Consider the following 27,347-nt stretch of genomic DNA (forward strand, 5'->3'; position numbering starts at 1 on the left):
CTCCAGCAGCACACCCCAAAGCCCGGCCGCCCCCGCGCCCCGCCGGGAGAAGCCGCCCCAGCACTGCCGGCGGCCGGCAGTCCACCCGCGACGGAATAGACCGCCCACGCCCGAGCCCTTCCCGGGAGCCCTCCCGGCCTCCCGGCCGCGCTGCCGGGGGTTGTAGTCGGGCGGCGCCGCGGCCGAACTACAGGTCCCAGGGAGCCGCGGGCGGGCGCGGTCAGGTGGCGCCCAACATGGCTCCTCCGTGCCCCGGCGCCGCGCGGGGCCGCTGAGCGCTGTCGGGGGGCGGCGGGGCCATCATGCAGAAGATCAAGTCGCTGATGACCCGCCAGGTGAGCGGCTCTTCTAAGGGGGGTTTCTCCGCGGGGGTTCCGGGCTCTCCTCGGGGCCGCCGTGTCCGGGCCCCCTGGAAGGCCAGCGAGGCGCGGGCATCGCCCTCTGCCCGGCTGCCGGGGGAGGGAGGGCTTGGGGCGTGTGCGCTCTCTCTCGGGGCAGAGGCATCCACCTTGTTTTTCTCCTTACGCCGAGAAATGGAAGCAAGCGCAGGTGCCAGCGCGTAGCTGTGTCACACCAGACTAATCGGTGTTGGAGATGACAGGGCCGGCCTGTGTGATGTTCCCTTTTTGTCGTATTATTTTGGAGCGCTGGGCCGTGTTTCGGTAGCGTGGCTTTGTCTGACACCAAAAGCTTTCGGTCCAAGGGGAGGCGATGCTGTGGAGGTGCCGGGGACGTATTTGGATGGACACATATTGAATGTGTGCCAGAGCACTTGGTGTGTGCCTGTCACCCCGCTGCTGTGTACCAGTTGTACTAGTGATCTTTAGGGTTACGTAGATCTAAGCCTATGTTTGGACCAGTATTTCTAAGGTTGAGAGCCTTTTTAAAGAAGTGTATCAACAGAACATTTGATCATTCAGTAATACACTGAAAAGGTGCATATTGCAGCATAAAGTTGAAAACGCTTAGATGTTTGAGAAGCATAATTTATAGACCAATGGTCTTGCTTAAATGTTTCTAGAATGATGTTTTAGCCTTGCAGCCACGTCAGAGTATTTGTCAAAGGACCTACAGGTATCTATTCAGCCTCAGGTAAGACTTGTGCAGTTTGATTGCAAGATATGTAAAGTAATCAATCTTAACTGATTATTAAAATTCTCTTAAAGGGTTTAAGAAGTCCTCAGGAGAGTCTTAATGACCTCAGTCCTATTGAAAGCTTTCGAATTCCTACCAAGGTATGATACAACATCCCTCCACTCCCACGCCCTTCGTTTTTGTTTTTTCATTTTATAGTTTGATGACACTTAATTATGTCTTTTTTTTTATTAAACACAAGGTTTGCTGTTGTTCTTTTTGAGAGTTTTGTTTCGTGCTGAAAATATTTTATTTTATGACAGAACTACAAGCTGTGAGACAAACCAGTTCACCAACTCTGAATGAACTTGCATGAAAATTTCTTTCTTGAAACTTCTAATTTGTCCCTGGATGCTGATCTTAATATTATCTAGGTTTCTTGCTGGAGTGAATAAAAAAAAAAAAAAAGGAGAATGAAAAATGCCTTCTTTAATGTTTACTTTGGCAAGTAAATACTGTATGGGTAGCCTGTATAGTTCTGGTCTTGATATTTAGTCTCTTCATGGTTTTGGTGCGGTAAGTATATTTTGTAGTTTCATGGTTTTGATCTTCAGCATATATAATTAATCTCATGTTCTATTTTAAAAGTTGTATCTTTATTATAATAATAGCTTTTGGCATTTTGTGGGTCTCACTACTTAACTAGTGGCAGCTCCCTCTCATCTCACAATTCATGCTGAATAACCTGTGTGCCAGGGAACAATTGCCACAGTATTGACTGTTCCTTATACCCTTTTGATCTGAGTAGATGATTCACAAGACTTCTGTGGATTTAGTCTATTATTTTCCCCTAATTTGAGCTTTGCCTTTAACCAATAAGATATGTAAGTTACTGGCTTGAATTTGGATGGCCATTTTACAATTAAAAAAACAACCCAAAAGTCTGCTTGTATTTCTTTGCCTCTGTATAAGTACTGTGTAATGTGGTGCTTATGCTGAGGCCAACCAGAAATCAGTGTTACTGTATAGTTAAAAAATCAAGTGCGAATCTCTGAATTGGTACACTGTACTCTGTTAAACAGTGGCCAATAGATTGATACCAAAGAGCAAAAGTATTCAGTTGCAGCGATATTGAAAGAACTGTCTCATCTCCATGGCTTAGATTTCAGAATTGCAGATTCTTGCCACGCACTGAGCATCCAGTTTCAAACTGTGTTTTTTAACCAAGTTGACTCTCCGTGTAAAAGTAGATGCAGGGTATCTTGCTAGATTTCCCTTCTGTAATAGTTTAATGTTACATGTCTGGTAAGTCTCTGCTGTATATCAACAACAATGGGAAATCAAATACTTCTTAATAATTTGTATTTTTGTCATACATTTATGTCAAACATTTGCAGTGTGAAAAAATTATCTGCAGCTGTCCTGCAAACAGAAATCTGGGCCTGAAAAACCTAGATTGCATCAACGCTGGAACTTTTAATCTGATTACTTATTTTTTTAGAGTTGATAAAATTAAAGTGTTATTCTCTCCTGTGCAACAGAATAAAGCTTTTATATTTTTCAATCTTCTAATATTTAGGGTAGATTTAGATTGGATATTAGGAAGAAATTCTTTACTGTGAGGGTGGTGAGACACTGGAACAGGTTACCCAGAGAAGTTGCGGATTCTCCAATCCTGGTAGTGTTTAGGACAGGTTGGATGAGGCCCTGAGCAACCTGATCTAGTGAAAGCTGTCCCTGCCCATCGCAGGGGGTTGTACCTGGGTGATCTGTATGGTTCCTTCCAAGCCAAACCATTTTGTAATTCTATGATTATGTTTATTTCCTTCAAAAATGTATTAAGTGATTAGTTCTCAAAATAATAACCATATTCGGGATATACATTCTATATTTGGAATATACATTCTATATTTGGAATATAGATTCAGAGTTGCTTTTACGTCAAAAAGCTGTACTGAATGAAACTCTTATAAATAAAGCGATTATTTGATTATCTGGATGATGCTGTTAGTCATATGGTTTATATTCAGGTAGTCCTGCAAAGACCTGAGAATTGGACTTGATGATCCTTATGCGTCCCTTCCAACTTGAGCCATTCTATGATTCTGAGAGAATGATGAATAAAACTACTGTGTTTTGATCAGTTTAACTTCTGGCTAGGGTCCCAAGCCATTTGTCACAGTAACTTTACTTCCAGCCCATTTCTTTAAGAAGAAGGATTTACATTGTCATGCCTCCTTGGCTTTGTTAAAGCCTTTATTGTAGGATTTTACTTTTCAAGTGATGAGACATCAGATGAGGCACAGTAATGTGTTTCCTGTCACTGGGAGCATAGATTCAAAAATGCTGAAAACAGAAATTTTGAGGGCTGGGGAGAGGGAGATATCTCTGTTTGTGGTATGAGTAACTGTCAAGGAGATTAGATTTCCATACTGCATAGAAATTGAAAGTCGTTGAGCTTTTGGATATTGGTATTTATTTTGATCTAAAGCAGTATTCAGTGCCATGGCAACGTACTGATGTCACAAACCAGAATTGCATTGTAATTGTAGGATTGAGCAGCTTTGCTGGATATAATCTAATGCCTCTCAATAATTATTATATTTTAATGGACAGGTTTGGTAAAGAGAATTCACTTTTGAATGCAATAGTAAAGACTTAGGAAAAGGTGCAGATTTTTAAAGGCAATGACTAAAAGCATAACTTTGTACTGTTTCAAGCTGCTACTTGAACAAAAATGTTCTTTGCTGCCCTGTTTTTTAACTGTTTTTGTTTATACCTTGAATCATGAAAGTCTCAAGATGTTTTGATGACAGAATGGTTATGATGCTTTACTTTCATCGTCACACTTCCACATTCAAATTTGTAGCTCCAGATTGATTTAGGGGAAGTGTTACTGAAAGCTTCAAAAAACTGCATTAAAGCTATGGAGGGGTATGCAGAGTGAAAGGGCCAGCATGAATTACCGGAAAAAGCACAAGCCATTGATAGATGATGCTGATTCTGGGAACAAAACCATGTTTTTGAGATGAGGGACTGTCACACTAGTTTGAAGGTCAAATGGGAAATATGGAGCACAGGAAGAAGAACATGCTGACATTACGTCTCTTGATGGCAAACCCAGCAAAATTCCTTTGGGTGTTGATGTTTGAAAATTGTTATTTTGCTGACTGGTTGCTGGCCAGCATGTTGAATGAAGATTGTGCTTCTCAAGTTTTTATTTTTAAGGGGTGAAATTATTTGGTGCCTGGATATTTTACTGAGTGAATGCACTAACATTAACCAGTACTCCGATAAGTTCTGCAACTATCTTGAAAAAATTCAATTTGCTTCCATCACATAAAGCCAAGTCACTAGCAAACTTGCTTTGCTCTATGTTTTAATACAGACTCATACAACCAACTCACACAGAGAAGTATCTCTGTAATAGCAATTGTATCATAGTAAGATGTAAGTGTAAATTAGTTTAATTGTGTGTTAGTGTCTGCAGAGAAGTCAAATCTGAACTGCTGGGCTGGATATAACAGGTTGACCAGGGAAGCTGTGGATGCCCCATCGCTGAAGGTGCTCAAGGCCTGACTGGATAGGGCTCTGAGCAACTTCGTCTAGTGAATGATGGATTGGAATTAAATGGTCTCTGAGCTGTCCCTTCCAGTCCAAACCATTCTGTGATGATCCTATATCTAGAAGAGAAAGTTGTTAGCAGAAAGACTTAATATCTTTTTTGTCTGAGGTACCTTACTTCACTGTTATGCCTTGATCACCATGGCGAACTGTAATTCTTTTTGAACCATTCTGGAATTGTCAGCTTTGTTGTTTCCCAAGCTGATAACAGTTTTGTTTAGCAGATTCTGTCACAAAAGGGTGAGATAGGTATTTTGTATGCTTGAATTCAAGTGTGTGGGGTTCATGATGAGTTGACTTTGAATTAGATTACATTTATTTTTATCATTATCAGCTTTTGTATATATATGTATAATGTATACAGCATTTGTATATACAATATACAAATATCATTTGACTTTGTGGTTTATGGTAGTAAAGAACACCAAAAGTTTATTTCTTATTGCTTTTCTTATAGATAGAAGTGTGGATTTGTTAGTCTATGTGGGCTTCTATTTCCCAGCAGTACCTGAGTGCTTTAAAGGAGTCCATTAAGTGATGGTGTGGCTAATAGCTGTTCTATGGATCAGCTTTGTTGTTCTGGCCATCAGGAGAGCTGTTTTCACAGTTTGTTTTGGCTGAGTGAGAGCTTTTTAGTAAGTACTCTCTATATATACTGTAGGAGGAAAGATCAAAAGAAAGTTCTGGGCTTTTCATGTCAAAGGTAGGGAATACCTAAAACTTCCCTGTGGGATTGCCTTCCCACATGTGGGGGAAGGCAGGAGAGAAGGGAGGGAGAATAAAATGAGTTTATGTATATGGTTATATATGTATTGGAGAACACATATTTTATACCTATGTATCTCTATCTTTGTATATAGATAAAATGAAAAGATTTGGTTTGCATATATATGTATATAAATACTTTTTTACATTTTTTCTAATTCCTAGTGGTAGGATGTTGCAATACACCTGCTGATTGAATCTGTTGAGCAGGGCCCTCCTCCTGGTATTAAGGATTAGCTTTTAACATAAGTATTATTCCTGTTCAAAATGGAAGGATATAAACCTACACCATATTCATTGGTGTGTTCTTGTCTCTTGACAAAGAGAAGGAGGCTGTGTCCAAGTGAATATAGCACAGACTTGGCCCCTGGCACTCTCTGGGCAGAGGTGCATAGGCTGTTTCTGAACTTCAGCTTCTAATTAGATTATAATTTTTTTTTTTTTAATCTGAGTAGTATCGGTTGCCTTTTTTCACTTTCCAAGTCTTTTAGTTGATAGTGACTGGAATGAAGAAGGTGTTTGCTTCGACTCCCTACCAGTAATGCTTCATTCAACAAAGCAATATTGTTTTTGCTGTCACAGGCAGCATAGAATACAAGGAGAGTGGGAGTGTGACGCACTGGGAAGTAGCTGGGTAGTCATCAGAAACTTGCTGAACTGCATTTCAGATGAGTCTGCAATGAGATGACTCTTCTGAAATATATTTCAAGGAATTGCCACAGGCCCCTAGATTGTGAACTTCTATTTCTGTGCAACAGGAAGGCAAAATGATGTGAGAAGAGTGTGGATACAAGCATGGTGTTTTATTTAGCAATGCCTTCTTCAAGTATATAATCAAACTGATGGGTGGGCTCAGTTCCGCGCACACTGTGTCTCACCTAAAAAAATCCAATGCGCAGGCTGGAAGGTGGAAAGACCTTCCCCGGTTCTTCGTTCGCGAAGAGACTGGCCATTATTATTAATCAAACTGATAGGGTTTTTCTCTTTTCTTTCTCTCCCCTGAAGCTGTCTTTCACTGATCTATTTAGGGGTCATTATGAAGAGACCTGCTGCTGAGGGTTGTACTGATGGCAACCTGACGGATAAATTGTATTCCCATGAAAGTATGATCCAAAGTACTTGGGGGGAAAAAAGCACAGTTGGCATCACAAGTGACACAAGTTTTACGCAGGAGGTGAAGCCTCCTGCTGAAGAAAACTTTGGAAAAGGAGTGGCCCGTGACACAGCTTCTTAAATGGCTGTTGGCCCTTTATTGCCAGCTGCTGAATGTGTGTATTAACCTGGGCAGGTGGACTGAAGTGACTACTGTGGGGTCCACCTTGCCAATATGCTGCTTGTCCTCATCTCCTATATATCTAATTGATTCAGTTTCTGCAGAGTTCTCTGCATGATTATTATTATATGATTCCCTCTGTTGCAATTTTTAAAATTCAGAATAGCACTTGGAATTGCTGAATTAACATAGAATTTACTATCAAGTATGTTTTAATGATGACTTTATTTAAAAAGGCAGGTACTTAAGTGGCAACAGTTAAAGGTTTTGAGGTAAAAAAATACATTGAGGGATTCAATAGCACTTCCTTCTTTCCTTCTGCAAAGTGTGTGAGTACAAGCTCCACAGTGCTAAATCTGGCCTTTGCTGGGGCCCCTGAAACGATGGGCTTATTTATATATAATAAAATTGTTTTGTATATCTAATTGAAGGGATGAGAAAAATTGAATATCAGCAAATAAACTGTAGCCAAGGATGGTTGCTTCCTTCAGTGGTGAGTCAATACATTGGCCTTCAGCATATTAGTTCCTTGAAACTAATGGAATGTAATGTATTGGAAGGTGCAGATTATCATGGCATAAAGTCTGGTGGAAGACAGTGTAATTTATATGGGAGCTAAAGCTTATCCTGGAGAGTTATCTCATTAGACTGCTTTTGTAAAAAAATATACAATATAAGGAAAGACCTTGTCCATTTAAAATGTATTTTCCGGAGTAGTATTTTGGCAAGAAACATGAACAGTCTTTCTAAAGCAGGATAAAATGCTTTCTTAGCAATTGTCCTAGTCAGCTTTATGTTTGTGTCAGCATCAGCTTTATGTTTGTGTTTTGAGCTGTGGTGTTCTGTGACAGCAAAAAGGTCATTGATAAGGCTTCATTGAAATGCTAGTGTTAAAAACACCCCTCCAATTCATTACCACATTCCAAATCCAGAATATGTGTCCACAATGGCTTTCTTAATGCATCTTTATCAGATGTCAGTTACCTTTGACCTATGCATTGACTTATTGTTTCACCAATATGAAAAGATATCAATGGTACAGATTTTAAATGATCCTAATGATTTCTCCTTGGGTTTAGTTTTTCATCTTTTTTCTTTTAGCAAACAGCAATGCAAGAACTTGTAGGCAAATATCAGATGATAAATTGGATGATTCAATTTGCAATGATTCTGTGGCCCCTGTTTTCTTTCTTGGATAATTTCTAATTTTAGTTTCATACAGCTAAAACTAAATGTACTGTAAGATGTAAAACTGATTTATAGAGGGATGTACAGTATAAAGCCACGATTTGTTAAGGAGCCCAGAGGGAAATAATATTTGTTTGTTTTAAGGGATAGGAATGCGTATGGTTAGTTGATAGCTTCATTGCTTCCTAAATTAAATTAATGCAAAAGTGGTATCCCATTGAGTCTGAATGTGTGTGTCCTCTGCCAATCCTTGTGCCGTCATGTGAGGGAAACTTCAAACCGTAGATTAAAAAGTTGAAACAGACTCTAAAAGGACTATTTGTCAAAAATCTTTTTGCTCTCATCCCTAACCAGCCCTCCTCTCCTCTGTTTCTCATGATCTTGGTAAAGCCGAAACACGAGGTGGGAAGGTGTTACTGCTGGGTGAATTGTGTGGCGGGCGCTGAAGGGACAGTCCTGGCTGCCTGGAGTCCTGGCTGTCTCCTTGGTGTCAGTGTGGATCTGCAGGCGCTTCCCTGCCGGCTTCCTACAAACTTGAGTTGGCACCTTCTGCCGTCAGTGGCCGGAGCTGACCCATCTTTTGCTTTCGTCTTGGCAAGACGCTGTTGTGGCTCGTGGCGCTCGGGACGTGCTCACTAAGAGCAGGTCCACACTCCAAACGTGTCCTAAGAGTTGGTCTAAAAACAGGCATCAGTTTCCTTTGATATTGTTATTTACTGTTGTTATATATATAGTTATTGATCTGTATTATTTAGTTGTTTCTCTCGGTCTGTGGTGCAGTCCACCTGCTGCCGGTGCGCGCTGTTGGAAGGCAGGTCGCTGCGTTCACCTCCTCTGGTGGCAGTGACTGCATCAGGCGTTTCAGACGAGATCAGAGCCTCCTGGGGCTGCCCGGGAGAGGAAGAAGGTGGCTCCGAGGGCTTTTCTCCGAGTTACCCGGTTCCCATCGGGGCTTGAAGCCGCCCTTCCATCTGCGGCCTCGCCCGCGGCCCAGCGGGTGGCGCCCGAGCACCGCCCGCTCCTTCAGCCTCGGCTGCGGCCGCTCGGGATCGCGAAATCCGCTGGAAATCTTTTTTAATGTGTATCAGAGCCGCTGCTTTTTGTCTTCCCTCCTTTTATTTACTCTTATTTTTTTTTTCTTTCCCCTCTCTTTTTTTCCGGTGAGAGGTATTTCTCAGGAGCAGCGGCTCCTTCTGATGCTCTTCCAAACCATCCACTCCTCACCCCTTGGCTGCCTTCAGCTGTGTAGAAAAACAGCACCTTGCTTGCATTTTAAGTGTCACTTTGCCTCATAGCATGTATGCATTGACCTTGTTTCAGTTGATGTGCAAAAGAAGCAAGTTAGTGGTTGTTTAGTCAGTTAATCTAAAATTTGATACCTCTAGCTGATGAAATAAGCCCTTGAGCTCTTGGTGGTGAAAATATGGGCACCTTGTCCCACTGTAACAACCCAGCATTGTTGGGAGGCTCAGGGTCATTATGGGACTCTTCAGTCCTCTGGATTGGTTCACCAGGGTTTAATTCCAATATCAAGGAATTTTATCCATTTAATCTTTATTTTTGATGGAAGAATTTCCTTGCACTTCTCCCTTTAGAGTGTCTGATGAGGGATTATTCATTCCTTTGATGGGAACAACATCTGGGAGAGGACCAGTATTAGTTACAATGTCTAGTACAGCAGGGGGAGGCTCAGTTCTTGGTTTGCTACCCACTGGTAGCAGCTGAGTCATTGAAAAGATCGAGGGGACATCATGACAGCGAGGAGGGGAATGCTTACCTCTTGAGTATTAGCTTTTACAAAGCTGACAGCACATTTCTGCATAGACCACTGTGCTAAAATCTGAGAGCGGTTTAATGCTGTGCAAAGAAGGCAGGTCTGTTCTAGGTTTACCTGTAAAAAATTCCAGTGTTTAATGATGTGACTTTTATTTCAGTGAATTGTGAGGGCTGAATTGGACAGTTACACATTTGTAGTGTCACTGCTTACCTTACATTTGCAAAGAGGATTCCTCTGATTTTAAAAATTCAGGTTTTCTTTTTTTGGTTTTGCTTTTTTTTTTTTTTTTTCCCATTCTGAGAAATAGCCTACCAGTTTATTTTTAGTTTATTATGACAATTTCTAAACTTCAGGAGGAAAAATCTGTGGACTCAACATGCATTTGTGTCATAAATGTATTAATGAAGAAGTGTTTAAGTGAGCTGCAGTGTTGAAATCTGTACTATGTATTTTGAAATGTTTTGGATATCTTGCTGTCCCTAATGGGAAGAACAAGCCACAGCATACTCATCTTTCTGTTTTTTTTGCCATTGCTTCTTGTGCTAATGTTGTAAATGGAAAGATTTTTGATCCGTTAAAATATTGTTTTTGTTAGGGTGTGTTATTACATTATGGAAATACTTTTTTGTTTTGTGCAGGAGGAGCTCAGAGAACTACATGAAGAACCAACTGATCCTCAGGCACAGCAGGAAATAATTAACAGCATTGAAGAAGTTTATTTTTCCAATGATTCCTTTGATATTGTGAAGTATGAGTTAGAGGTAAGCTTTTCTCTGCTTCAGAGAAAGGACAACAGCATAATAAAAAATGAAGATCAAAAATATACTTATTTCAATGAGCTATTTTTTGATTTGTTTCTTATAGGTTGTATGAATATGGAATTACCTTTCTATGTCATGTTGCAGTTCTAACGTAAAGTATTGGTGTAGTCTCTTTTAATGTGGTAGCATTAATATCAGTTGTGCTAACAGGCACTTCATAACTTAAACTATAGTGAAAAACCAAAATAGTTCAGGAAAAAAAAAAGTCCATTATATATTTTGTGTATTTTGTTTTAGCAAACTAACTGAGACATAATAATTTCTGTGTTGGGGGGAGTTGTGTGTGTGTATATATGGCTTAAAATAAAGTAACTTTGAGGTAATTACGATATACATTGTATATCTTACCACTAATTGATTTCAGTATCCGTCATTTGAAATAATGGATTAATTCTGCAAATTAAATTGCAAAAGCAATAAGCATGTTTCTTTAATGAAATTGATTGCGTAGTTAAGACTACATGTGATTTAATGTCCTTTAATTTCTTACTGAATTTAATTCATTGTTTGTATGCAGAGGCTTCCTCCAGTACTAAGTCTTCAAGAACTGGAAGAGTACAGAGACAAATTAAAACAACAGCAAGCTGCTGTAAGTAAAGTTGTTTCTTCTGTAACCTCATGCAATTTGTGTATTGTCTATAAGTCTAGCAAGAAGTGTAACTGAAAAGGTTTTGGTTTCTTAAACACTTTAGTTATGCAGTTTTTAAAAAATATTATATTGTGTGTCTTTATAGTGGAAAATCATCACTACCTCATATAATCATTTGAAATTATGGAAGTAAGTCTTAGTGATAAGTATAGTAAGGAGCAAATGTTCTAACTATTTCTTTAGAAACTTGATTTTCTGAATGTTTGTCTTTTTACGTTTGTTATAAGAAAAGTAATGTTCAACACAGTACTGAATGGTACAGTAGTATCTCTTTTTTGAGGGATTTCTAGCAACGTAAGACATAAAATGTTTTGAAAACTGTCTCCTTGGAGATGCGATTTTCTCTTACTTTTCATTTGCCAATTTTTTAATTGTCCACAAGGGTTTCTAGTGAATACTGGTACGGAGTTATTACATAATAAACTGAATGGAATGTTATGAGTAGTAACTATAATGAATGAGGAGAAGTCGAAGCTGCAGTTTTTGAAAGGTACTTGTTATATTCCTGGCTTTTTAATTTTCTGTTCATACGTTAGTTGTTATTGCATTGCTCTTTTAAGATGAATAATATGGTACAGGAAACAAATGTATTATCTGTGGCATTTGGAGAATATCTGCAAGTGATTTGTTTCTGCAAGTTTGTTTGTTTCTTTTTTTAAGTTTAAGGAAACATCTGGTGATTTTGAAAGGAAATGCTCTCAAGACTGAGACAACTTCATTGAGATGTGCAGGCTAACCCCAATACGTGTTATCAATGTCTTGACCATTTTTGCTTTCAGGATGGGAAACAGTTGCAGCCAGGGGAATAGTTTCAGGGCTTGGTTGCTGCTGAAACATTTAAACTGCAAAGTGCATGCAGCTAATGAATAACAGGGGTGAGAACTGAACGTAAGGTTTCTAGTAAATATTGCCCAAACAGGTAAAACAGGTAAAAGGCAAAACTTTTGACAAGAAACATGCGCCCAGTTCTTTCCCACCACCTCCCCAGTCAGGATTGGTCCTTTCTTGTTTCTTCCTTAATCTAGTCAAAATGTGTTTCTACTATAGGAAGGAATTGTTGCTTGGTTGTTTTCTTTCTTGAGCATGTGCCAAGGTGCTAAAATTTCTTATATGCTGTATTTCATGTCCTTGTATCATATTTCCAGGTGGGGTGTGAGGGACTGTTACATGTTTTCTTCTTCTGTCTCAATTACTGTCCATTTATCTTGTGATAGGTCATTTAGGCTACTGTCTGCTTTAAAGGAGCTTAGTGTCCTCCATGGAAGACAGTACTACAGAGTATTGTATGTTGTTAGTTCACTCCTCAAAATATTTTAATGGGGATTTGAAAAAATTATGAGGTAGAGGACTCAAGAAGTCTGTTGACATATCACACAATACCACTGCTTTTGAAAAAGACTAAATACTGCCTTTTTCACCTCAGTATCTGTACCTATAGGTAGCATAGGAATTTACAACAGTGGTTTAGACATAATACCAACTTCTAAACTTCTCTTGCACAGAACACTCATATGAGTGTGAATTGCAGGTACTAGAGCTCTAATCTTCCACTTCTCACTGACTGTTACCATCTGCTTTTGCACAGTTGATCTTAGTCGTGCCTTTGTTTTTAGAGTCACTACAGACCCGTATTTTCCGTAGTTTGCTCATTGGTTTTTCATTCCACTGAATAGATTCCAGCTCACTGAAACCTTTTTTAATGTATGTATCATGACAACTTTAATTTGTAATCACCTCACTGTGGACAATTAGAAGGCTTTTTGAGTTGTATGTCTGCTAGACTTCATACTTCATTGTAATTAGGAGGCTAATATCCTCAGCTGTGTTGTTTTTTCTTCAGGAGATGAATTATTTTTTGCTGATGTGTTTAGGAAAGAATCAATTGGTCCCGTGAGAAAACGCTGTTGGCATGCATTGATAACTGTGGTGGTCACATTCATTGTTAGCAACTGCAGTTCAGGATCCCAGGACTTGACACAGCGCAATAGTATGGAAGATGCCCAAAAGGGTGGGACAGTTTGGAAATCTTTAAGTTCTGGGAAAGAAAAAAAATGCCTGTGACAGGTGCTTGACAGTGTTGAGGTTGTTATTAGTCAAGGGTAATGGACAACTTGCAAAACAAAAAGTGTGTAAAAACTGAAAATGAAATGTATCTCTTATTCACTTGTACTGCTTTAACAGTGAAGAATCAAACTGTTAGATTTGTACTAGAGCAACGCATGACTAGCATGTATATCCATGTCCTGAAGTTTCTTACAGGTACAGGGATAGAATGAAGAATGTGTTTGAAAAAGGAGGTGAAAATTTCACAGGGCATAGATTGTGCAGTGAACAAAACTTCTTAAGAAGTTCCAAGGTCGTGTAGGTTTGTGTGGCAGTTGGCCTGATAACATCCTTTCCTGACCACACCGCATTCTGGAGTGGTTCTTTTGCTGTCCTGCAAGAGGAACATTTTATTAATTGTAGAACTGTTGAGAGGTTTTAAGAACAAGCAAGAAGTTTTAAAATTGTTTTTTGATTCTGACCTGCTTTTAATATGGAAGGAAGAAAGCATAGCTAGGTATATGCCACTTTTCCAGATTGCCAGCTGATGATACTGGAATACTTTGAAGACCATTTTAATGCAAATGTTCTTCCGGAGGATGGGAATTTATCTGGTGGAGCTAATACGAGTTTGTTATAGGAATCCTTATTGAAGATCTCAACTTTATGCTATGTTTGACTAAGCAGGCAGGTGCAGAAAAACCTCATTTTCTGTCTTTGCCAGTGGTGCCTCGTGGGCTGGCTGTCAGACAGTTTTATTTTATTTTTGTTTCTGGGAGTATTGTTCCTTTGGAAAAATATAGAACAATACCAATAATTTCTTTGTCATGTTTGAAACCATTTCTTCTTAAATATTTGTAGTCCCTGCTGAAAAACAAAACAAAACAAAACAAAACACACTGTTCTCAAGCTTGCATTTATAAGACTGTTAGTGTTGTATTTATTTTTAAGCTTCTGTGTTTGTGCACAAGAAGTTGATTAAGGTAGCAATGCCTATTTTTAAAATTCAGTACAGACAGCAGCTCTGAGTAGCATTTCACTTACTGTTACTTCAGAACAATGGGGAAATTTTTTAAATATGAATATTCTGTGTGCTAAAGAAAGGGCATAATGTGCACAGGGTGAATATTCATTTTGACACAGATTTAATTTAATACAATATCAGTCTGCAAGGTAGGCTTTATGGCTTTCTTAGATCTCTATGTATCATGGTTTAACTCCAGCTGGCAATGAAGTACCCTGCAGCCACTCACTCATTTCTTCACCAGTGGGATGGGGGGCAGAATGGGAGGAGAAAACTCATGGGTTGAGATAAAGGTAGATAATGCAAAAAAAATAGCTGAAAAGTAGGTAAAGCAAAAGCAAGTGAAGCCAAACAAGGAATTAATTCACTGCTTCCCATGGTCATGGAGGTGTTCAGCCATCTCTAGTAAAGCAGGGCTCTATTACGTGTAACAGTTATTTGGAAAGACAGATGCCATCATTCTGAATATGCTTCCTTTCCTTCCTCTCCCTGCAGCTTTACATGCTGAGCATGTCACCGTATGGTCACGCAGAGGTCATGGTATTGACCCTGTATCCCTTAGGTCAATGGGGGTCAGCTATCCCAGCTATGATCCCTCCCAGCAAATTGTGCACCCCCTGCCCACTCACTGGTGAGGTGGTACGAGTAGAAGAGGCCTTGATTCTGTGCAAGCACTGCTCAGCTAGGACTTCTCTGTTATCAGCATTGTTTGCAGTGCAAGTCCAAAACAGCCCCATACCACAACTGTGGAGAAAATTAACTCCAGCTCAGCCCAAACCAGCACACCTTGGTAGATGGTTAACTTAAATTTGTACTCTAGTAGTAGCATGAGCAGAATATACTTGCACTGTCCCAAATTATTTCTGCTTTCTATTCTAGCATGTTCCTTAACAAACAGAGTTAAGGGATTAGTTTAAAAATGCCCACTAATCCCTAGATGGGATGGTGAACATTTTTCTTATCTTGCTTCTAAGGAAAGTTCATCATAATTTTTATGATTTTTTTATGTTGTTGTGGAATATTTATTAATAAATTTGAAAAATGCAGAAATAAACTATAGAGAAGCACCAACTTGTAGAACTTTAGTATGGGGATGGCCTGCTTAATTGAGATTGCTATAAATTACATGGAATGTTCTTCTTTTTAAGGTATCTAAAAAAGTTGCAGACTTGATCCTTGAAAAACAGCCTGCATATGTTGAGGTAAGACAATGAACAGTTACTTTTTAAGAGTAAACTGCTCAATTTTGTGATGTTATAATGCTGCACTTGTTTCATTGGGGATTAATACAGTCATCTCTTAGTAGGGATGCTGGTGCCTGGTTGGAACCAACTGTTTATGCATGCTAAACTTCTGTCTCTATAGTGAAAAGAACCAAGGGCATATTGAGCTGGAAGTCTTTAGGATGATAAATGTTTTGGCATATGGACATTTTTAAGAAGGCTTTCTGAAAACATAAATTCACAAGCTTGATTGTGATTTAGGAATTGAATATTAGGAAGAAATTCTTTACGGAGAGGATAATCAGACACTGGAATGGGCTGCCCAGGGAGGTGGTGGATTCTCCATCCCTGGAGGTTTTTTAGAAGAGACTGGATGTGGCACTTAATGCCATGGTCTAGTAACTGTGGTGGTAGTGGATCAAGGTTGGACTTGATGACCTCAGAGGTCCTTTCCAGCCTGGCTGAGTCTATGATTCTATGATTAATACCTGTAGTGGACTTGGATTAGGAGCTGCTTTAGTTCCTGTGCTTAGGAATGGTTTCACACTTTATTCCATACAAGAAAACAGCAATCATCTTTCTTAAGATCTTCTAACTGGAAGCCAGCCACTAATCTTGGGCAGTTGTGAGAAGGAAGCATGTAAGAGACGACAGAGCTGGAAATAGAGTCTCACCATGTCAGAGATCTCTTAAGAGCAAAACAAAGCAAAACTGCTTCAGCTGCTTGCAGTAGAATGTTGGCATGGCTTCTCGTCTTCCTCCCAAAACATATTTGCAACAGCTGTCATAATGATTCTCTAAAAAGAAGATTTTTTTTTTTTCTACTCATTTATTCTTCATACTGTTCTTATAACATGTGGTCAGCACTGCCTGATTTTGTGTGATTGTTCCAGGAAACAACATGGAGAATTCTGCAAAGTGGAAAATAGTGATGTTATCAAGTTAGTCTGAGAATTATCGTGTGATGAATAATTCTGTGTGTGTACAGCACCTTTTGTCACCATTGTCAGACCAGTGATTATGGCAACTCACATTTTGGTTAAGAAGCTGTAAAGAGTGTGGGAGAGCAATGATGGCTTGTACTTCTGGATGCATAACCCATGATAGATGTCATGGAGCTGCAATTTTTTTCCTCTTTCATCCTGAGGGCACAACATTCTCTTCTCCTCACTTGTGCTTATGGCCTGTGCATCCAGCCTTACTGACCCTGCCATCTGTGCTCTGGCATTTCACTGGATGAAAGGAAGAGTGCTGCTGTTTAAAGAAATAAATGTGGGCGATTGGGCAATAGGTGGTGGAAGAAAAAAGCTGTAACAAGCTGTAACAGTAATGTTGTTTCAGTTTTAGTTAAAAGAGTCAGTTGGGGAGGCTATTGTAGAAAGAGGCTGGTAAGTGCTGCAGTGGTTGACACTTCACAGGATAGTGTAGAGGGGGGTAATTGTATGGTATAAAAACCTTCTGGTATTATTCCACTGTCGCACATGTTTGAAATTGATAGTTTTGAGTGAGTGCTGCTTTTCTGAATCCAGCAGCTTCACTTTGAAAACCTCCTCTCACTACGTAATAGTACTGCAGCAAATGTGCTTCTTGCATTTTGCTGTGTAATGTTAATGTTCTTATCGCAGCAACATTTTAGTAAGGTGCACATTTTATATCAAGAAGTGCTTTCAGATGTTCCAATGGGATAGTTAAAAATCCATTGTGCCAGTAAGAATCTTTTAAAAACATTTCTTAAATGCATACTTGCCTGATTAAGTCAGTAATGGCATCTCCAGTTCAGTGTCCAATTACAGTAGCAGGTCATTAAAATAACAAAAATGCAGTTGACTCTGTCTCCTGGACACACTTTCACTGTGCAAAGTAAAGTTTAGGGATATCATGATTTGCACCCCATTTCTAGTATGAAGTACTTGTCTAACAGGCACTACTATGGGCTAACAGAGGCACAGCACAGACACAGGGCAGGGGATTTATAATTTTCCCTTCTCCTTGAAAGGAAAGGCATGCTTTAGGAACAGTGGGTGGAATACTGTCTTTGAGAAGAGAAAAAATTTATTCAGCCCTAAATGCTGGGAAGAAGACTCTCTCCCTGGGAACTTTAGGCTCTACTCTTTCCTTGTGCCTCTTCATCCAGTCACGTTCAAAGGAGAGATTTTATATAATCTTTGCAAGTGGCAAGACAGGAGTGGAGTTGCTCCTTATTGTATGTGTTCTCTCATGAAAAAGGGAGTAAAAGGCTTTTGAATAACTCTCATATTTTCAAAGTATGTTTTTAGTAGGTACTGATGAAAGTAATATTTGAATTTGGTTTCTTAAGATATTTTGTGTATCATCAGCTAAGCTGTCATTTTTACAAAAGCAACATTGGTAACATAAAGGAGCTGCTTTTGGTGAACAGTGCAGCTTAGTGATTTGGAGACTGACCAGGAGCTGATTTGGAACTGAACTAAACTTTGAACTTGTTTTTGCTTGTCATATCTTTAGAATTAGTTTGGTTTTCAAAGTGAAAGTCTCCCTTCTTCTCACAGAAAGCACTTGATATGTTTTGAAATGATGAACAGAATTTAAAAAAAAATTCTCATTTTCTGTAGAGTGGGGAAAGCATTTACTTTGCTACAGTACTGTTCCTAACAAAAGAAATCCTAATAGTTATCCTAAAACAAGGAGTTGAGATTATGTTAGGTACTTCAGTAAGTCAAAAATCAAGCTAAATTCAGGTCAACTCTGCTGAAGAGTTTTCAGCTGAAATTCAACAGGATACAATTAACATTCATTATGAAGTGACATCTATTAAATTGGTAGAACACAAGTGCTTCTAAACAAGAAAATGCTGTGTGAAACATGATTTGTTTTCCCCCCACTCTCTGGCATATTAATTAAGTCCTGTGTTTCTGTCCTGAAGCTCTGATTATTCTGTTGTAATGCACTAATGGTTCAGAGATTCTTAGGCTAAATATATAATATATAAATATGGATGGTCCCACTGCAATGAAAATGGATTTCAAATATCTGTCTTCAAAAGAGAGTTGTATTTTAAAAGACAGTTTTTATTAATGTTACATTGCAATGCTTAGCATGTATTAAATGATGAAACAAATAATATATACAGCAACTCTACAAAGTCTGTATAACATCTCAAGAGAAATCCACTAATCACTAGTCTTCACTGGTGTGTAGCACAACTTTAACTTGTATATTTATTCAACCTATTGTCTCTCTGTAGGAACTTGAACGTGTTACATCATTGCAGACCGGCCTTCAGTTAGCAGCTGTTATTTGCACAAATGGAAGAAGGTATCTTGCTTAAGTAACTGCAGAGATTGAAAGGGTGGAAGAGTATTTCAGAGAAAATCTGTAAACCCAGGAAATTTGCTTGTTGATGATATTTCCAGTCTATGTGCTGAATGCTATTAGTAGTTAAAAGATACTAAAACAATTGCAAATGTTGCAGCTCTCACTTTTGCAACTGGGAGTTCTCTTTAAAACAGGAAGGTGTTGAGATACACCATTGATCCACAGAAAATTGCAGAAGGGAGGATGTACCTTCTTAATAGTCTGTTGATATCTCGTTTTCTGAATTTCCTTAACAATGCTGACAATCTTATTTTCTAGCATGTATTTTGATGGACATGTTAGAGTTGATTAGAAGTAAGTTTCGTTTTATGAATTTGTTGAAGATTATATTAATTTTGTAACTTTTGCAGACACCTGAATATAGCAAAGGAAGGCTTCACACAAACTAGTCTGGGGCTTCTTGCCAATCAGAGGAAGCGACAGTTGCTTATTGGACTGCTGAAGTCTCTGAGAACAATAAAAACACTGGTACATGTTGTTATTTTTTTTCAGTGGCAAATATTTTTCTTATTTTCTGTGTAGTTATTGTTCTTTGGTTTTTGTTTCCTTTTTTTAGCAAAGAACTGATGTGCGTTTGAGCGAGATGTTGGAGGTAAGTCCCTGCCAGACTGGTTAAATTTGAAGCTATTTTAAGTCTACTTTTGTCCCTTCCCTTCCTCTTGCAAACAGACTGTGGCTGTGGTTTTTTTTTTTTTTTCAAATGTTGTGCAAAATCTTCATATCCAATTAGATCGCCCCTCTGCCAGGGGGGAGTATTTTTTGTCAAAACCTCAATCCTACCTTTAGATCTGAGGCTTGAGTTAGTTCAGTAAAAACGCTTTGGAGTCTTCGCTCTCCTCACTGCCCTCAACTTACACTTTTTTTCTGGTTTTAACTTGATAGTTGGGAAAAACAGAAGGTGAGATTTAGCTGCTTGTTGGTATGCTGTGTCTGGATAAAGTACTTCTACTAGTATATTACTGTACAGATTTATAGAGGGGCTCTAAATTATTTGTATTCTATTACTAAAATAGTATTTTTGTAAGTGTAGTAGCTTCTCTCCTTATTCCTTGGGTTGGCCTTTTAATAGTCACTTGTAGAAAACATTGCAGCATGCAGGTCATGACACTGCAGATTCTGATACTGTTGTAAATACTGCCTAAAAATGCAGTAGATACTGCACAGAGCAAAATAAGATCTTGTCTTAGGGTGATTAATTGTATGAAAGACAATTTCAGGATTTTATTGACAACTATGTTTTAATCATAGTTCATGGATTTACAGCTAATACTGTATGGAATATCATGATGATAATCCCTAGTTAGTAAATTTGGAAATTGAATTTTATTGGCTGTAACTTTTAAGAATCCTTGAGTTTAATTCCGTCTAGAGTAAATCCCCTTGTGTCAGCAAACTTCCTTATTCTGTACCAAGCAGGAATGTACTCATTTTCAGGTGGCATAAATGTTACCTTCTGCTCATTAAGCCTTAAACAATGATTAGCTTTTAATGTCTGTGCTGTACTTTGTCACACAGGAAATCAACACTTCCAAGTCTACTAGTAGGAGTTGTCTTGAGACAGAGGTGTGGGTGTTGCATTCACACACAGACCCTAATGTTTGATTATTGTAATCCATCAGTGATTTTTAAGGGCTGGGACTGCTGTTTCTAGCTGAGTGAAGTTTTAGTGCTGTGCTCAATGTCTACTCCCAATACGTTATCCCAGATATTGACCAGTTTGTACTCCAAGAAGTTAGTAATGGAATACGCATGAGAGCTGTTAGTAGCCTTTCACAGAAGAGGAGTTGGAAAAGCCAGAAATGAAGCTCTAATAGCTTATAGGGTTGAGCTGCATCTGGAATACATTAGTAAAATACCTTATGCAAACAGGCTTTCTGATTTGAGCTCTGTTAGACTTAATGGAACAAATACCAGGTTTCCAATGGAGAAAGATGCAAAGACGTGTAAATGCAGCAATCATTTTGGACCAATGTACTGTTCTGTTTTCATCTAATGGATAATGTATTTGGGGTTTTTTTGTGTATTTTTTTCAGCAAAACTTGATCTGCATTAGAATACTGCTGTTAAAACCAATTTCATTTCAGAACCTCCTTTATGATAATAGCTGAATATAAATTGCCCTTGCGTTTCTACTCTTCAGTCAATGACTGAAATTCCAGTAACAGCTTTGTATTTGAACTCTCTTAAGTATATATTACAGCTGATGTAATTATGGCAAAAAAGGGAAGCTCTTAGCTATTAAAGAGGGTTTTCCTTTCTCCAAGACTCCTTCTGGTCTCATGTCTAATAGAATACAAAAATAGTAGGTATACCCAAGGCACTGTCCATGTTCTGATGGCAAGATCCTGGGGTTTTACATTTTTGTGTCTATGGGGTTTTTTGTTTTTTGTCCTGACATCTTCATATACTTCCTGATTCATCTGTCTACTGATTTGATATTCTTTTTATAAATGATGACAGTGTGCCCATGTTTTTGTTCTAAAGTATGTTCTTTTTGTCCTGAGGCCTTGTGTGGTCTGAGGCCACTTGTATTTAAAATAATTTCTAATAAGCTATAGGATGTGTCAATTTAAATAGTGTTTATTTGGACGTAATGTTAGGAGTGTCTTCCTTGTCTCTTTTTAGGTTTTGTAACCTAAAGCTGCCAGTGTCTGAACTTGCCTCTTTCCATGCTCATAAATAGATCATACTGTATTAACAAAGGTTTGAAAGATGTTTAACTGGGAAGATGTTTGTTGTTTTGTAATAAAAATTTTCCGATGTATTTTTTATGAATACAAAAGGAAACAATACAGCAAGTTGTTTGCATAAGGTAATGTAATACATAGTGTTTTCAGATGTTGCTAATATCTATTTCTAGTTCTAAACTACTTGCATATGAAGTGCTGCAATAGACCCTCACTCTCTTCCTTTAATTTACTGTATAGACATGAGGCAAAATATTTTATTCTTAATTCATAATTATGCAAGCAAAAATGGGTGTTGCACCGTTGCTTCAAATGAGCTTTCAATTGTATTTTCTCCTAAGGAAGAGGATTATCCAGGAGCTATTCAGCTCTGCTTAGAATGCCAGAAAGCCGCCAGCACCTTCAAACACTACAGTTGTATAAGGTAAGGTGACATTCAGCTTCTCAGTGACTTTATTTGTAAATGATACAGAGTCATAGAATCAACCAGGTTGGAAAAGACCTCCGAGATCAAAGTTCAACCCTTGTTCCAACACCACCGTGGTTAATAGAACATGGCACTAAGTGCCACATCCAGTCTCAGTGTATGAAACAGTGACCATTAATTCTCCTTCTCTAAAGAAGGTTTGATGGAAATGTTATTTTCTCCTTAGAAAAGTAAAATTGAGGCAATTATAAAAACATAAGTATCCACTGTAGTTTCCCCCTTTCTGGTACCACTACTAACCAGTCTTCACAATCATAACACCATATAATCTGTGTTTGGACTATATCATTGCTTTTTAACTCTTGTAATACATTGGCAGGTAAAGTTTCAACTAAGACTGAATTCAAACTGTGCTGCAACATGCAGCCTAGGGATACCTGAGCTGATTTTTTAATAAGCAAATTTATATTCTGGAATTAATTTACCTACAGCAAGATGGCCTCTGGAGAATAGCTTACCCTGATTCTTGGCAATGAAATTAGCAAGTGCAGAATTTCATGCTGACATGAAGAAATTGCTTTCAGAACTGGAACTAATCCAAATATCTGCAGTTCCTAACTTAGAAAGACTTGATGTTTCCATAGCTTTTAAAAAAGAAAAAAATAAGCAGGAAATGCTCATAAACTCCAGCAGGAGTTATAGTAACATCAAATTATTACAGAGGCTTTTCTGGTTGAAGGCTTGTTGCATGTGGAGAAACAATAAGGAAGTATTTTCTACTCTAGTTTTTAATGCCAGCTCTTCTTGATGCAGTTTTTTTATTTAAACCTTTCTTTGGAGGGTATTGTATCCAGTTTACCTAATGGAACCAAAACAGGAGGGTGATGGGCATAATCTTGAAGCTAAAGAACTGAATAGGGAAACTAGAATCTTTTGATAATTAACATAACCCCCTTAAGAGAAGATTCAGAGCACAGAAGGAAGTTGTTTAAAATCAGATATGGTTATTATTTAATGAAAACTGTGCTTTCCATGCATGAAGAGAATATCCTGCCTATTTCTTGTTGCTTTGACCTTTCCAAACAAGAACAATAACATATTTTGTGTGTTATTTTTCTGGCTGGTGTTCTAAGATTTTTAAACCTGATTGTTATAAAGGTGCAGTGGTGCCTTTCTTTGTCCTTGCTTTGTCCTTTCTTTGTCTCTTATGGTAGCTATTTTTGTTAATCTTTTTATACCAAGAGAAGTGAAATAATGGTGTTTAAATTTTTTTCTGAGAATTGTGTAAGCTTGAGTTCTTTTATAGCATTTCTGTAACAGGTTCCTGAGCAACAAAGAAAAGATACTATAGTTTACAAAGACCCGACAGCCTTGACCTTTCTGGTCAAGAAATGTTCTGCTCTAGACCACAGTGCCGAACCAAAACATTTAAAGCATGAGTTTCTTGGAGGTTGGGAATGACTTTGAATACTTGGTTAAATCCTAGCAGGATGGGGCCTTGTCTGGGCACTCTTGAGAGTGTTGTATTGTAAACCTACAGTTATGTGCTGCTGCAACAAATACTTTAATTTGAAGCGTTAGTAATACTGCATATGCCTGAAGTAGGTACCTTTCAGTAATAACAGTGCTGAGATGGCACCAGTCTGACGCAGTAAGACTGCGTAACAGCAGCTTAAATGATTTATGATCAATTACTATATTGTGGCTCGGTAGCAGGCAAATGTGTTTTTGGAAAAAGGAACTTGGTCTGAAATATTAATAGAATTGGTAATTTTATTTTAAACATTTTTTTCTTTCATTAATAGTGAGTTAAATTCAAAACTGCAAGATACCTTGGAACAAATAGAGGTAAGAGTTGGTATATTGATGTTTAGTATATTTTAATATTTAACCTCTGAGTATATGTTAGTAATTAACCTCTGAAGTACCAGAGCTTTTTAACACAGTGTTGTTAGCAATTACAGAATGTGCACATTTCTTTCAAATACTCTCTTTGGAATGCTGTAGTCAGTGGTGTTCATGTAAACTCTTGTGATGCAGTTAATCTAAATGCTCTGTAATATGTTGTCAGACTTATAAGCCCAGTTCATGAGTTGTGCTTGCTGTAAGTGGTAGAGCAGTCAAATTAAAAAAGTCATATAACATTTGAAGTACTGAACTTCTTTGAGTTCCTTAGACTACTTGTAAATAATTGTGAGAAGTAAATCAGCAGCAAGTGAATAGGTTTGGATAAGCTACACAAGAGATCACAATTTCACTGGAAATTTTAGAGGTCAACAAACTGCTGGGTAGGGCCAGTGCTAAGCCAGAGGAAGAATAACTGTAAGGGATGCAAGAAAGATCAGTTTTAAGTTGGTAGATAGTATCACAAAAGCATATGAATATGAAATGGTAAGTGTCTTGCTGGAAATTGGTGAAGAAAAAAGTAATTTTGAACCAGAACTTGGTGAGCTTTTTATAAGAAGTCTATTAATGTAGATATGTGTAATGTGTATGGAGTGCATGTAATGCATATGCATGTAATGCTTAGCAGGAACCTGAATCAGCTATTCCAGCAGCTCTCTACACCTGTGGTCATGGGCTCTTTAGAAAGTCAGATTATTATCATATCTTGTTATTAAATTCCTTGTAAAATTAGACCTTTGTTAAATTTCCTTCAGTTATACCTTTGTACTTCAGCTTTTTTGCAAAGCTTTTTTTTTTGTTGTTATTTATTCCCTTAGTCTTTCACTGGTGTATGTTTTATTCAGAGCATATCTGGTTCAAAAGAGCTGATAAATGACTGTTTTCTTCCCACTCTCACACAGGCTTTGTGAGAGTGAGCACACTCACATTTTTTCCTTGTGAGCAGATATTGATGTTGCGTCTTACTTCTTCCAGAAACAGCTTTGAAGAGCAAATTCTAATCTTACCAAAATCTGGTAAAATGTGCCATGTTGGTTGGTTGGTGAAAGCAATTCATAGCTAGCTAAATAATCACGTTGAAGATTTTTATTTATTACTTGTGAATTTATTAAAAGATCTTATTTTCTTCCTGTGAAAGTATCTTATTTTCTGATGAAATTATGTCCATGCATATGAGAGAAATGTAAGTCATCCTGGGGTTCATAGAGTATTTCTGTCTGATTAACATAAAATAATATAGAATAATATTCTACCACTTAAGGTTTCAGTAATGAGTCTGTCCAATAATTGAGTGCCTCTAATTATGTCCATTCTTTTTTCTTTTTTTTTTTTTTTCCCCTTGTAATTTAGGTTTTAACATTGATCTTACTTTTATATTATGTTACAAATAAAATGGAAGATGGCTATAGTGGAAGGAACTGTTGCAAAATGGTTAATGTACTCTGTGTTTAAGAGTTCTGTTCATGAACAGTTTGATATCCCTGTTTCTCTTTGTACAGCTGTTCTGCAAGAAATAAGAGAAGGAAATTAAAAAAAAAAAATCAGTATATGCCTGAAATTGCTGAGTAACCTTTTAGAGAAGTTCTGAATCTTTAGGTTACTTGTCCTTTTACCATTTGGCTTAGGAAAGAAAATGCAACAAAAAACCCCCACCAAATCCCTAGGACTAAAACCATAAATATTTTGTGGCTCATGATCTAATTCATGAAAGTTTTCTAATGGAGTAAGTAGAAGTACATAGGGAGAAAACACTCATCTGCTGTGGTTTCTATTTGTAAGAGCAAGACTGCATAGCAAGATCGTTAAATAATGAGAATTGAAATAGCTTTAGGAGAGAGAATATCTGCTAGCTGGGGATGTTATCAAATGCTATTGAGTCATCCTATGGTTTTTTTTTCTTGCATTGTAGATTGAACTATCTAGAGGTAGACTGTGTGTCTGAATATATTACAACATCTAAGTGAGAATTATCTTATTAAGCTTCATAGTCAAATTCTTGAAAGCTTTATTAGTCATTAAGTGTATGATCCTGTTTAAGGTGGGTTTTTTTTTTCATTTGCTTTACATAACAGATGAACTTCATTTATTGCAAAGCTGCTCAGTATGCTCAGACACAGCTCTGATGGCAGAACTAGTATTTATGTGTTTGCTTTAATTTTTTGTCATAAAGTAATGTATTGCTTGGCCTGTTTTTATTTAGTGTTTAACACAATCTTTTATTTTATAGGAACAATTGGACGTAGCGCTTTCCAAAATATGCAAGAATTTTGATATCAATCATTATACAAAGGTTCAGCAGGCTTACAGGCTGCTTGGAAAAACACAGGTTTGTACTCATCTTGTAACAGCATGGAACTTTGAGTCCTGGGATGGAAATTTATTTTCCTAATTATTGTGGTTTAATCCCAGCTGGCAGCTAAGCCCCACACAGCCACTCAGTCTCTCCCCTTTGGTGGGATGGGGGATGGAATTGGAAGGATAACAATGAGAAAATTTATGGGCTGAGATAAAGACCATTTAATAGGGAAAGCAAAAACTGTGCACACAATTGAAGCAAAATGAGGAATTCATTTAACACTTCCTATGGGCTGGCAGGTGTTCAGCCATCTCCAGGAAAGCAGGGCTCCATCATGTAACAGTGGCTTGTGAAGGCAAACTTCATCACTCTGAACATTCCCCCCTTCCTTCTTCCCCCAGCTTTTATTGCTGAGCATGATGTCACATGTTATGGACCCCAACTTTGGTCAAGTGGGGTCAGCTGTACCAGCTATGTCCCCTCCCAACAACTAGTGTACTTCTAGCCTACTCTGATGGGGTGGGATGAAGAGCAGGAAAGGCCTTGAGTCAGTGTAAGCAACTGCTCAGCAATAGCTAAAACATCCCTGAATTATCAACACTGTTTCCAGCACAAATCCAAAACATAGCCCTGTACCAGCTACTATGGAGAAAATGAACTCTATCCCAGCCAAAATCAGCACACTAATGCTGATGAATCTTGCCAAGTATTCAAAGGCTTTTATAATGCTCAGATAATTTAACAGTACTTGCCAAAGGTAAACTGTGTATTATTCCAACATGTAGCGTATGTAACAGTTCCATATTTCAGCTCTGTTTATAATGCTGTTTGCATTATTAATTGATTTTAGTCCTATGAATATTTTTTGGTAACTAGGTCTATGTTACTGAGTTGTGCACAACCTGTACCTTATATCTGTGTTCCATTTTATATTGTACTGTAACATGACAGGAATGGAGATCTGAGGAGATAGTTTTTTGCAAAAAGCTACGTCTCAAGGCATAAAAAAAATCATGGAAGGTTAAGAGTTGTAAAGGACCTTAAAGATCATACTCCCTGTGCAGTGGACAGGGACACCTCCCACTAGACCAGGTTGCTCAGGGTCTTATCCAACCTGGCCCTGAACACTGACATATGTTTAAACATACACTGTGGATATGTCCTGAAAGTTACATCTCTCAATGCCTAGAGCATTTTTTTGTGTAAATAGTAGATCT

At 38.1% G+C, this 27,347-nt stretch overlaps 1 protein-coding gene across 2 annotated transcripts in view; it reads left to right on the forward strand.

Moving 5' to 3' along the window:
* The first annotated feature begins 198 nt into the window (after positions 1–198).
* Positions 199–27,347, forward strand: part of VPS50 (VPS50, EARP/GARPII complex subunit) — an 82,280-nt gene continuing 55,131 nt past the window's right edge. The window contains exons 1-11 of one of the 2 annotated variants that reach the window (XM_027893194.1): positions 199–335; positions 1,167–1,235; positions 10,340–10,462; positions 11,040–11,111; positions 15,387–15,440; positions 18,685–18,755; positions 19,166–19,283; positions 19,372–19,407; positions 21,844–21,926; positions 23,735–23,777; positions 26,062–26,160. In XM_027893194.1, coding sequence (XP_027748995.1) covers positions 303–335; positions 1,167–1,235; positions 10,340–10,462; positions 11,040–11,111; positions 15,387–15,440; positions 18,685–18,755; positions 19,166–19,283; positions 19,372–19,407; positions 21,844–21,926; positions 23,735–23,777; positions 26,062–26,160 — 801 coding nt within the window. In that variant the 5' untranslated portion in view covers positions 199–302. The remainder of the gene's footprint in view (positions 336–1,166; positions 1,236–10,339; positions 10,463–11,039; positions 11,112–15,386; positions 15,441–18,684; positions 18,756–19,165; positions 19,284–19,371; positions 19,408–21,843; positions 21,927–23,734; positions 23,778–26,061; positions 26,161–27,347) is intronic. The other variant, XM_027893193.1, reaches the window with a different exon arrangement.

This window comes from Empidonax traillii, unplaced genomic scaffold, assembly GCF_003031625.1.
Source record: "Empidonax traillii isolate 1590-97213 ecotype Southwest subspecies unplaced genomic scaffold, ASM303162v1 scaffold384:size1533304, whole genome shotgun sequence".
Taxonomy (NCBI): Eukaryota; Metazoa; Chordata; class Aves; order Passeriformes; family Tyrannidae; genus Empidonax; species Empidonax traillii.